General features: G+C 43.5%; 1 protein-coding gene across 1 annotated transcript in view; it reads right to left on the bottom strand.

The window, feature by feature from the left end:
* Nucleotides 1-13,545, bottom strand: part of slf2 (SMC5/6 complex localization factor 2) — a 100,713-nt gene that overhangs the window by 64,628 nt on the left and 22,540 nt on the right. The window contains 1 exon segment of the mRNA XM_085994306.1: nucleotides 2,501-2,544. Coding sequence (XP_085850432.1) covers nucleotides 2,501-2,544 — 44 coding nt within the window.

Below are 13,545 nucleotides of genomic sequence, written 5' to 3'. Positions count from 1 at the left end.
CCGGGCACTCCAGCTAGTACATTATAAAATAGCATGACTATAAAATTAAATAGAATGGTTCAGAGGCAATAAATTATCAAAGCATAAAAGTTAACCAAGTGCAGTGTTGCCAGTGGTCACAAAAAGTTTGGAGGGCATCAACAGATCCAAAGTGATACAAGCGCATTACAGCAAGGTCACCTGGCATAGTGTCCCATTGTAGTCATCCTTCTTTACAAGACACTAGGATGAATTCAGAGTGGGTGTACAGGGCACAATTTCAAAATTTGCAGATGACATAAAACTTGGAAGTATAGTGAAGTGAGGAGGATAGTGATAGACTTCAAGACAGACACAGGCTGGTGGAATGGGCGGACACATGGCAGCTGAAATTTAACACAGAAAAGTGCGAAGTGATACATTTTGGTAGGAGGAATGGGGAGAGGAAGTATAAACTAAAGGGTACAATTCTAAAGGGGGTGCATGAACAGAGGGACCTGAGGGTTTATGTGCACAAATCATTGGAAGTGGCAGGGCAGGTTGAGGAAGCAGTTAAAAAAGCATATGGGTACTGGGCTTCATAAATAGAGGCATAGGGCACAAAAGCAAGGAAGTTATGAAGAACCTTTATACAGGAAACTCTCAATTTACCGGCACCCAAACAACCGGAAATCTCGGTTAACCGGAAAAATTCAGGAGTAGGTTCAGTTAAGTTTTTCTTCATATTAGTGGCCATTTCTTAATTATTGGCTGTGTAATCGGGGGTTTCTGCACTTGTTGCTAAGCAACAGGGGCGCTTGGTCTGTGGCCGGGGTTCTTGCAGCTGTTGCTAAGCAACAGGGAAGCCTGGATTTGTTGCTGTGTACGGAGCTCTCGTACCTTTTAACTATAACTCTGTAATCCGGACTTTGATAAACCGGCACCACGCCGGTCAAAAAAGAGTTTCCTGTAAAACACTGGTTCAGCCTCAACTGGCGTATTGTGTCCAATTCTGGGCAGCGCGCTTTTGGGAGGATGTGAAGGCCTTAGAGAGGGTGCAGAAAAGATTTACAAGAATGGTTCCAGGAATGAGGGACTTCAGTTACATGGATAGACTAGAGAAGCTGGGATTGTTCTCCTAAAAGAGAAGGCTGAGAGGAGGTTTGATAGAGGTGTTCAAAATCATTAGGGGTCTGGACAGAGTAGAGAGAGAGAAACTGTTCCCATTGGCAGAAGGGTCGAGAGCCAGAGGACACAGATTTAAGGCGATTGGCAGAAGAACCAAAGGCAACATGAGGAAAATCTTTTTTACACAGCGAGTCGTTAGGACCTGGAATGCACTGCCTGAAAGGGTGGTGGAGGCAGATTCAATTGCAGCTTTCAAAAGGGAATTGGATGAGTACCTGAGAGAAAAAAAATTGCAGGGCTACAGGGAAGATTGGGGGGGGGGGGGGGGTGGGATTGGGACTAGCTGAAGTGCTCTTGCAGAGAGCCGGCACGGGCTCAACAGGCCAAATGGCGGCCTCCTGTGCTGTAGCCATTTTATGATTCTAAGGGTAAAAGATGCTCCTAGTTTTCAATTGCTGTATTATGACGACAGGCTAAGGAAGCTAGATCTATTTTCATTGGAAAGGTAAGATATGGGGAAAATTTAAATGCGAGCCCAATGTGACTTCACATTATAAAGACTGTTGAAGGGTATCACAGGTATTATGCAATCCTGATGTCACAATGGGAGAGGCAAGAGGAGCGAATGGGGAGGGGCGGGTGTTTTCTGAGCCCCCAATACTGAATTTTTTTATTTTTTTTTTATTAAAGATATCAAAGACGCAGAATAAATACCACAAGCTTTAGAAGCCTGTAACTTTGAAAAAGGAGGCTTTAATGCTGGTGACAATAAAGAGGATGAGGGACAAAGACCCTGGGAAAAGAGTAAGTGTGTTCAGGGGACGTTGATGGAACGTTTTATCCTTGGAAAACTTCATTTCACGGCACAAAAACCATTGTTTAAGCTAAATTTTCCACTTCGCCGTGAAAATTAGATGACTGTACATAGTATTGCAGGCCAAACAGCCTTCCTCATCCTTCAGAATCTTGTTATTTTACCTGCCAACATATACAGAGGGCAGATTCATGGTGTGGCTAGCAGGGGGGGGTGGGGGGCACTGGGGAAATTCCTTATTTCTAACCTGAATGCTATAGATTTCAGGGATTTTATTAGCAATACGGTCATAAACAGTGACTGCACTTCAAAAGTAATGACTTGATTGTAAAATGCTTAGGGACATCTTGAGGCACAAGAAAAAGTGAGTTTTCTTTCTTACAAATATAGAAAGGCATTCCAATATTTTCTTCCTTGTCTGCACAACTGTGCAGACTAAAAAAAAAAGTCTGATCCTAATCAGTTTTACAATTTTTCAGCACTCGACATTGGAACCATTAATTTTTTTTTAATTGCTCAAAAATGTAATTCAGATACGCAGCTAATCAATTAAAGATAAAGTTGTTGTCTTAAAAGCTAACTCGCATATACTGTACTAACCTGGATCTGGATCTGGCTTGAAAAACTGAGTAATGACTTGGTTGCTGGATAAACAAGAGTAGACAATAATTAGAACGCCGTTCATTAGTGACAAGCAATACATCATAAAGCCCAACATTTGAGGTCACAATTAGTCAACCAGTACCGTCACTAAGACATCAGTAACGTGCAACAGGGTGTGTGTATAATCTTCATGCTATGCCCAGTTGCATGGTGCAAGATACTCAGCAGCACGCTGGAGAGCATCTCTTAGGCCACACACTACATTGGGATGACATGCCAGTTAAAAACCTAGCATTGCTGGCGAGAGCAATGAGCTAAGTTGACAAAGCAGCCCCAAAAAGAGTAAATAAGCCTAATGACAGTAGACAAAAATGAGATAGAACATACAAAAATGTATAAATTCGTGATAGGACAACAACAACTTGTATTTATATAGCACCTTTAACGTAGCAAAACATCACAAGGCACTTCACAGGTGTGTCATAAAACAAAATTTGACACCGAGCCACACAAGGACAAATTAGGGCAGGTGACCAAAAGCTTGGTCAAAGTGGTAGGTTTTAAGGAGTGCCTTAAAGGAAAAAGAGATCGAGAGGCGGAGAGATTTAGGGAGGGAATTCCAGGGTTTAAGGCCTAGGCAGCTGAAGACACAGCCATCAATGGTGGAGTGATTAAAATCAGGGATGCTCAAGAGGCCAGAATTAGAGGAGCGCAGATATCTCAGGGGGTTGTTGGGCTGGAGGCGATTACAGATGTAGGGAGGTGCAAGGCCATGGAGGGATTTGAAAACAAGGTTGAGAATTATAAAAATCGAGGCGCTGCTTAACCAGGAGTCAATGTAGGTCAGCGAGTACAGGGGAAATGGGTGAACGGGACTTGGTGCGAGTTAGGACACGGGCAACCGAGTTTTGGATGAGCTCCAGTTTACATGGGATAGAATGTGGGAGGCGGGCCAGGAGTGCACTGGAATAGTCACGGCTAGAGATCACAACGGCATGGATGAGGGTTTCAGCAGCAGATGAGCTGAGGCAGGGGCGGAGACAGGCGACGTTACGGAGGAGGAAATAGGCGGTCTTAGTTAGGGTGCGGATACGTGGTTGGAAGCTCATTTCAGGGTCAAGGTTGCAAGAGTTTGGTTCGGCCTCGGACAGATTCTAGGGAGAGGAATGGAGTCGGTGGCTAGGAAACGGGGGTAAAGTTAAAATTTCCTGGGGGGTGGGGGGGGAAGAGAAAGAGAGAGGGCCAGATGATTCAGGCGGCTGATATACAGGTGTAAATTGTAACCATAAATTGCTGCACAAATTTAGGATACTTTTGGAAGTTATTACAGGAAACTTTCGTTTAACCAGATGTCCGGAAAGCTCTATCTACCGGCAAAATTCAGGAGCCGTTTCCTATAAGTTTTTTTACTTCTCGTTGCTTTTTTTTTTCCAGTCAGGCTCTGCAAGGTCTAGCTGAAGCTGTTGCTTAGCTACAGAGACGCTTTTAAGCTGTGGCTGACTGTTTTGAAGCTGTTGCTAAGCAACAGGGTTTGTTGATTCACACGGAGCTCAAAAGCTCCGTATGTTTTAACATTAGCGCTGGTTTCTACGGCAGTTTTGATGGCACGGCACCAGCTCGGTCCCGCCAGTGCCGGATACCAGAAAGTTTCCTGTACTCCCTTGGTACTCCGGCATGAAAACCCCACCGTGTGAAATTTACAGGCTTCTTTTTGAAAATTATATTGCATAACCAATTTCAGAATGGGGGGTGGGGGGGGGGGGGTGGTTAGCAGTAAGACACTCCCTCTCTTTTTCCTCTTCTCCGTCTAATTACAACATCAGGATTGTAGAATGCCCTCGAGCAGGCTTGTTAACTTGCGTGCTATCTCTCATTTGAAAAATGCCTCACAAATTACATGGAGCTTGTTAGAGAAAGGAGCATTAAATCCAATCCAACGTACAGAATATCACACCAAAATACCCTATTTTAATTAAAAACTTACTCTGCCTTTTTTCCCCCCCAGTAGGTACACACATCAGACATTTGGATTGAGAACTACCATTCGAGTCTAAGATTTATAAACTGCCTAAATTAGCTCACCTTTAAACAGCCTCACATAACCCAATCCAAATTATATCAATATTTACCCAAATCAAAATCAATAACAACTGCAGTACAGAGTGGAGTGTAATTAAGTACTTGCCACAGCCGTGAGGTTGGTCACAGATGTGCAAACTAGGATAACACAAAACCACCACAAGTATTGAGGATTACAGAACTGATTGGATATGTACCAATAGTCGAAAGTCTAAATCCAACAGAACAATCTAGGTATATCAATATCTCAATAATGGGCACTGCCAAGTGTCAAATGACTCCAATGTGTAAGATTACAATACAGTTTAGCAACGTTAAGTTTACAATCTATATTCAACACATTACTGATCAATTCTGATAAGCACTGTTCCCGCTACACTGCGCGGCCACACAGCGGTCTGGAGGTCCCACGCAGACTACACAGACTTTCACATGGAAGAAGCCACGCATGCACGAAAAATTGAATGGGCAGCACAGCCAGTTAAAGCGGCCGCACACAAAAAAAATACTAGAGGGAACAGAATCCAGCCATCCTTCTGGCAATTCAGGACGTACCACCTCTCCTTTCTGTTGTAGGCTGGCCGTTGGGCAGTTCTGCTTTTCTCTGGTATGCTTGGCCTTCACACCAGCCAGCAGACGCCTATGGCGAGTCATCATCTGTGGCCAGTGTCTGTCTTCAGCTGACTGCTCATCCTATCTTCATTAACCTTTTTCATACATTATTTCTCGGTATTTTTAACTTTTTTCCTTGCACCTCTGAAGCTCTTTGCTACGCTTTTCCATATTGAAAGCATGACAGGAAACTCTCTGGTATCTGGCACCGACGGTTGATTAAAAATTCCGGATGACGGAGAGGGTTATCTACCGAGGCTATTTTTAGCAAACAGAGTCAGACTCCTGTTATTGAGGTGTTCGGACTTCCGACAGTGCCAAGAAGCCGAGTAGTGGCACTTTGGAGAACTACCTCCACTGACTAACTCGGCCACCGCGGGAGACTCGGACTCAGCAACATTGCCGGTTATTGAGGTGTTTTCCGAGTATGAATTTTGCCGGTTAAGAGAGAATTCCGGATATTTAGGTGCCGTTTCAACGAGAGCTTCCTGTACATAAATGCCAATTGCTGTCACTTTACTCGGTGCTCAGAAAATTAAGCTAATAACGAAATCGTTTATATACTTATCAGTTCATTTATCTACAATTTAAGACTTAACTTTACTTCCATTCAACACTTTGTTTTTTCGAAGAGCTGTTTCCAATGCTCCTTATAATTTTTTTTTAATCTTCTACCCTTCTGAAAATCTTGATTTGGATGGGAAAAATATTCTTTCAAAATACCTTAGTTTATCACTTGGAGATCTTGGAGGACATGAATGTTAGTGACAAGCCAAGATTCACAGACACTTGCAGCACAGAAGGCGGCCGTTTGGCCTGTCCTGCCTGCGCTGGCTCTTTGAAAGAGCAATCGTGCTTAGTCTCACGTCCTCAGTGTTTGTCCGTAACCCTACAGCTTAATCAAGATGATCAATACAGCCAACACGGGCCCTTCGCCATGGCGTCACTCAACGAGAGACATTTGTCAGAACTATCATTGGAAAGTCACATTTCTTTCTGACCAAGGACAGTACTCTAATTAGGTGCTCCACTCTGTTTGCTGCCACTTAAAATCCTCCTGAGTGAAACACTTTTTCTAATATCAGGGCAGTTCAAGGTTCTTCCCGGCTCGCTAGCCTCATCTATTCAACAACCACAACGCTACATCAGTCTAAACAGAAAGCAAAATACCTGTACTGCAGATGCCGGAAACCTGAAAACAAAAACTGAACAAGCTGGAAATACGCAGTCTCTGTGGTGAAGCTCAAGTCAATCGACATTCCAGATCGAAGACCCTTACATCAAGACATCAGCCGTCTAGCAATCTGCTTCTTTGGTACCAAGTTTTAATCAGTGTAGCCAGCTGAAACTCAATTTTCAGAGATTGACTTTATAGTTTAAAGCCAGAATGAAGGATTATGGTAATTTAAAATATTTATACCTAATTTCTAAATCCTGAAATTGTGGCACCATTTTAAAGTCATCCGAGTCTTTGTTTCTCTTCACTATCCTTTTATCGCCCCCCAATGCACACCACGTGTTCATCATATCATTTACATTTTTTTACATGCCCTTCAGTGACCCTTAGAAAATGACAAACCACAATCAGAGAGTCCCGCATTTTTAGTAAGCAGATTGGAGGCAATCCTGTTCTCTCCTAGTTTGTATACGGGGATTTTGGCAGCTAATGATTATAGGACAACGTAGTTTACTCTTGTTCATTCACTCATTTTTGCCTAACAATTTGAATTAATTCAAATTAAGTAACTGAACAAAACAGCACAGGAGCAGTTTTCTGCTTCAAAAAAAATGGTCTCATCTCAATTCCCATTAAATGACTGAATTAAAAAAGGAGAAATAATATTCAGGTAAGAGCACAGCCCTGGCGTAATCCAGTATTAAACTTGAAAAGTTCAGAAAGCTATCCGTCAATATGGACCTGGCTGCTTGTGTGGGCATAAAGCTCTCTGATTAATGATATCATTTTGGTAGGGATACCTAGAGATTGTCACAGGAACCATAGGCAGCACTCTATTCATACAGCCGAAAAGCTTCTTTCCAAATCGATAGAGGCAACATATAGCAGCTTTTTGTATTTGCGTTGTGTGGCTGCCACGTTCCGGAGCATAAATTGTCTGTTCAATGGTGGACGTATTCTCTGGAAGCCCACCCGTTTGCCTGAGGGTTCTTGATGAGAGCAAGCATCAACGAAGCAAATACTTCGCCACTGCTCACATTAGGACGATACCCCTGTAGTTGCTGCAGTCCGTTTTAAATCCCTTGCCTTTGTAAAAAACTTTTACACGAGGCAGCCTTGGCACCACTGGAGGGAAAGAGTTTCGTCAGTCCGCACTTGTGCAAATAGCGGGAGCAGGTGACTGCGTCTTCATCAGCGTATTTTTAAAAAAAAGAAATTTCTACAGCGCCTTTCAAGACCTCAGGAAGTCCCAAAGCGCTTTAAAGCCAATGAAGTACTTCTGAAGTGTAGTCACTGTTGTGATGTAGGAAACGCAGCAGCCAAGTTCCTACAAATAGCAATGTGATAAAGACCAGATAATCTGTTTTAGTGATGTTGGTTGAGGGATAAATTTTGTCCAGGACACCGGGGATAACTCCCCTGCTTTTCTTCAAAATAGCGCCATGGGATATTTTACGTTCACCTGAGAGCAGATGGGGGCCTCGGTTTAACGTCTCATCCAAAAGACGGCACCTCCGACAGTGCAGCACTCCCTCAGTACTGCCCTTCCGACAGTGCAGCACCCCCTCAGTACTGCCCTTCCGACAGTGCAGTGCTCTCTCAGCACTCCCCCAGTACTGCGTGTCAACCTAGATTTTTGTGCTCAAGTCTCCGGAGTGGGACTTGAACCCACAACCTTCAAGACTCAGTTCAGGAGTTCCAGAGGGATGCAAAATATGCTGGTTTTCCCCAATTCTTGAATTTAGCTATGGCTTCTTGGGGGCTCGGCAGATATCAGCGGGTCAATTCTTGCGTTCCACCTTGAGCCAGAAATGCATGTATGGATGTGAGCAGCTTATATTGACGTCTGCCCGTGGACTAAAGATAATGGGGCACCTTCCTTTCCAGAAAAGACATCCACAGATACACATGGTACAGCAACGATGGAATTACCAAATAAAAATAGACCATATTATTACAAACACTTGCTAGCATGCATTTGATAATGTCCATGTCTTCAGGCACGCGGAGTATGGCAACTTGGACTATTGTCTTGTAGCTCTGAAGTTAAAAAAAATATTCTGATCTCCCCAGAGGTTCAGCCATCCAATGGTTTGATGTTGAAAAGTTCTCATCACCTTTAGTTCCAACAGCTTTTAGGCACTGGCAGAGCCCACATACAGACTGGGCCACTTTTAGAGATGGGATGTGTGGCGGACACTGCAGAAGATGTCCTAGGAGGTAGACGAGTCTAGGCGCTCCAAATGATGAGACGCTCAACCCGGTTGAGCGCTGTAGGAAGGCAAAACTCACCTAGGTTACACAGCTCAGGAAGCTGAGGCAACAGAAACAGAGGCATTGAGAGAGACAAGACCTACCCGATATGACGAAGAGGCAGCAACAGTAAAGAAACTGCGGGAAAAAAGACACCCAGCCCTCAAGTAGCCCAACAGCAGCTGCCAGTGGAGACCCGTCGACCAATTGTAATGAACAACTAGATCAATGATGGCCGGCTCTTTGGGTGGTTTTGTAAAATCTCCACAATCTTCCACATCCTGCCTTTATCAAACAAGTTGAAGGGTCCATTCTAGGTCTACAGACAATTTTCAAGGAAGACAATAAACATAGCGCTTTATAAAGCTGCAACCAGCTGCCTCCCTCTGACACGTAGCTGTTGGTTAACAAGTTACTGAAAAGAATATCAAGGATGGATCGAAAAACAAAATACTGCAGCTGCTGCAAGTCCGAGAGCAAGAACAGAAAAAGGAAGGAAATGCTCAGATCAGGCAGCATCCGTGGAAAAACAGCAGTCGCTTTTTCAGGTCTTAGACCCATCCTCAAGACTGAAAGCATCACAGGCATACGGCAAATACTCCGCCTCGTCAGGTTTCCTTACTTCCTTTCCTACCCATCCCCTTTCAGCTATTCACACACAGTTTCATTATTCATTATTTCTCTCATTATGCCTGCCTTCGTCTCCTGCTAAGGAGCATCACTTCTACCATTTAAACATCTCATTCTCCAGCCAAGCACTTCAGCTGACATTCTATTTCCACTCTTCTCCTCTCCCGCGTTCTGTTCCTCTTTTAGTTGCTATACATCTGCAGTATCTTCCAGTCCGGAAGAAGGGTTTAAAATCGGAAACATCGACCTGTTTTACCCGTTGGTGCTGTGTTTTTTTTCCCAGCTCCTTCCATTTTTATTTTCAAGAACAGATCAGTCACGGAGAGATCTTTGCAGACACTAGGAAGGGAAGATACATTTGAATGTTCCAACAGCAATTAAAACAGCATTACATGCAACATCCTTGCGGTCAATTGGCACATCAAAACTTGCAAACTGTTGCACAACTATTGGAGAAAACCAAACACAAAAGATCGCAGAAATCCTTCAAATTCAATCCCTTTACTTTTCCCCACACAATGCAGTCTAAACAGTAGCATTAGCTCTTTAGTTAAGACAGTATTTTTGGGAATGGTAGACAAGCCAATACGCATTATTGTATACACAATATTTAGTTTATCATCTCTACTTGCCACCACCAACAACTTGTATTTATATAGCGCCTTTAACATAGTAAAACGTCCCAAGGTGCTTCACAGGAGGGTTAAAACTTTAATATTTCACCTTGCACAACTCCATGCTCTCAAGACACAATCCAAGTTTGAAACTACAACATGCGAACTGCACCGCAACGCGTTTGACACAACTCACGTGGACACCAACGCTCCCGCTAAGCTGTACAGCGGTCTGGAGGCCCGCGCAGGCCGCTCAGCGGCTTTTACATTGAAGAAGCCGCAGATGTACGAAAATTTGAATAGGCCGCCCAGCCAGTTAAAAGGGACCACGCAGAAAAAAAAAATTGGAAGGAACATTGGTGGTGGACACAGTACGAAAATATGCCTCCCTAACAGGAGATACTTGGGTTTCCAGTAAATGTCACTATTACAGATACAACACAGGATTTGTAGCTTAGCAGTGCACACAGGATAAAGACACATTGAACTGAAGCTAAATAACCCTTTAATACTCTGAAACATCATCTCGCAATCACTTCCTACCGCATAATGTTCTTCTGGAAATATTTTGTTACAATTGCCGTAGCAGCTGCAATCGAAGGCCAATAGCAAAACAGCAGTGGCACAAACAACCGTACAATCCCAAACAGTAAAATCTGTCAACAGTGGAAATACTCAAACTAAAACCGCTGGCTCCAATAGCCTGGGAAAGATACAACAGTTCACAGGCTTCAGCAGTCTTAAACCCTTCGATCGCTACCATCCAATTATTCTGTATACAAGTCAATCACTTGACCAGTACCCACGGAACTGTACTCCAGAATGGAAACACACAGGCTTCTTCGACAGCACCTCCCAAACCCACGACCTCTACCACCTAGAGGGACAAGGGCAGCAGGCGCACGGGAACACCACCACCTCAAAGTTCATCTCCAAGTCACGCACCATCCGGACTTGGAAATATATCGCCGATCCTTCATCGTCGCTGGGTCAAAATCCTGGAACTCCCTCCCTAACAGCACTGTGGGAGCACCTTCACCACACGGACTGCAGCGGCTCACCACCACCTTCGAGGGCAATTAGGGATGGGCAATAAACGCTGGCCTTGCCAGCGACACCCACATGCCATGAACGAATAAAAAAAAAAAAAATTCATTTTAAAAAACTTTTCCTTTAAAATGTTATCGGTGATGCTGTAGCCAGGCCTGCCACTCTAAACATAGGTGGGTTCAGCAGATTGCAACACTAAGCTACTCCTCCCCTATAATTTGACTATTTCACAGACAGCCAATTGAACACTGACAGGCATGACAAATCTAACTATTGCATCAGTCACACAAGCTAATCTGGAGGGAGGTGAAGCCAGCTGGGTTCAGAGTACACCAGAGGGAAGGGAGTACGCTGGTTGGGGGAAGCGGTGGAGAGCGCAATAAGTCACATAGATCCTTCAATCAGCTTAGGAGTCATTTTCCTAGGTACGTATGTCATCCGACTGGGTCTTCAACCAGCATTTAAACACACAAGTTTTAAATATGGTGACAAATGTCAAATTAAGAGGAAAAAAAGATTGAAAAGTGATCGTGTAAAAAAAAAAAAATTCAGAAGTATCCAACAGCTGGAAGGTTAAATATTGTTCTTAGTGACATATACGTGAATATTTATCTAAAGGTTCCCCAGTGGCTCACTTGTTAAAACCACCGAGTGTGGCTCGGAGGCAGAGACCAGAAGGGATCCTGGATTCAATCGCCTGCCTGTGCGGAGACAGTAGGAGCAACAGTTCATGCCAAACAATTGTCCTCGGCACACAAACTTTGAGGGAGGGGAGCCGCAAAGAAAGAAAAAAATCAACCAGGGTTCCCGCTCCTGATCTCGATCCAGTGACTGAAAATTCAATGTTGTAAAAGCAGAATCAGCTTTGACTGATGCTCTCCACAGTTAAATAGCCAGCCAACACTCACATTTAGGCTCATGCAGGAGGAATGGCTACATGTGTGCAATGCCAAAGCAATACTGGTGCCCACTGGATCATAGTGCAGCAATTAGCACCTTTAGGAGGAAGGAATGAGGAAATCATAATTTTACACAGAATGCTGCTGTCGACAACAACAGACATTTTTCTACCATGTTTGGAGAATGCCAGAACAAGGTCAGATATACAGACCAAATTTGTCTTCAGAGGTTCCCAAACTTTATTTATTGCATACCCGCTTCCAGATCTACCAGCTGCCCACGTGCCCCTCCCAGCATACAGGTTTAATATTTTAACCCTGTTAATGCCCCAAGCATTGTACAAAGTGCACCATGGTTGGAGGCGAGGGCTCTGTACGTCATCGTCTGTGTATGTGTGCTCATTGGTGCATCTTGAAGTAAATTAACTGCTATATAACAAATTCCCAGAGTTCCAAATCTTCATCCGAGTAGCCAATTACAAAAATGCTATAATAAAATCCGTTAGACAACTCCCCCGCCCGCCCCCCCCCCCCCAACGAGATGTCTCGCGTACACATACCATAATTTGGGAACCCCTAGTCTAGTTAGTTGCTGCCCGCTCAACACTCGGCCTATTGTATACTGTAATACTCATGCCCTTAACGATAGTGTTAACTAAAATCTAACATCCATTCATTTAATGGTGCAAATTAATTAATCTATACTTATTCAAATGCATTTGCCTGTGCCAGAAACTGCTGAGAGTTGACATATATGGAGATATAGATGATAACAGGTAACAGTCATTGGGATTTGATTGCTGATTTTGACTCAGCCATTTCCACGCCAGAACAGGAGTCAGATTACCACAAATACTATTTTTCCATTACAAACTTTCTGAAGTAAAATAATTAAAACCAACCGTCTAAATTCACAGATAGAAAATGCAGGCTAACTTCACTACCCCACCTCTAAACTGTGACACTTAGAAGCAAATATAAGGGAGACAAAGAACAGCCTGGTTCATGTCTATGTCTTAAAACTCAAGCACAACAGTTTGTTTTAAATAAATAAACTTTGCAATGGGGCTGTTTATATGCATATTATCTTTCACTGACATTTAGCCAAAATGTTGGCATGGATTTAAAGTTTTATTGCCGAGCAAAATAATTCCCTGTACTTGATAAACATCCGTGGTTTGGTCAACATAGAAAGTGCAGGAATCTGCCAACAAAATGGGCCAGGTATTGCAGTTAGTGGCGAGCGAGCGAACCAACGGTGCCAGCCGTTCCATTACACTTGCCCACAGACTTTCTATGGGATTTTGCACTGGAACTTACTGTGATGAGTCATTTCAGCACATCGTCCTCTACAGGGGATCTGGGGCCTTTGTGAACTGGGCAAGCGACTGTGTATCTCCTTAACCAATCATATAATGATGAGCAGCACAGATTCTGAACCAGGAAGTGTTAGTTAGAATATCGAATTCAATGTCAAATCAGGTACAGAAAGCAAGAGAGGGAAAGAAATATGGGACAGAGAGAGATTTTTTTTTTTTAAAGAAAGAAAAATTCGAGTTTTTTTAAAAATCTGCAATAATTAAACTCTGAAGGAACGAGACTCCACACTTGTAATGCAGTATTTAAGACTCGTCATAGAAACATAAAAACATAGAAGATAGGAGCAGGAGTAGGCCATTCGGCCCTTCGAGCCTGCTCCGCCATTCAATGAGATCATGGCTGATCATC

Source organism: Somniosus microcephalus, chromosome 8, assembly GCF_052327205.1.
Source record: "Somniosus microcephalus isolate GS21.2 chromosome 8, FLI_Smic_1.0, whole genome shotgun sequence".
Taxonomy (NCBI): domain Eukaryota; kingdom Metazoa; phylum Chordata; class Chondrichthyes; order Squaliformes; family Somniosidae; genus Somniosus; species Somniosus microcephalus.
The sequence above is the reverse complement of the archived record's forward strand: the minus strand, read 5'-3'. Positions and strand labels throughout refer to the sequence as shown.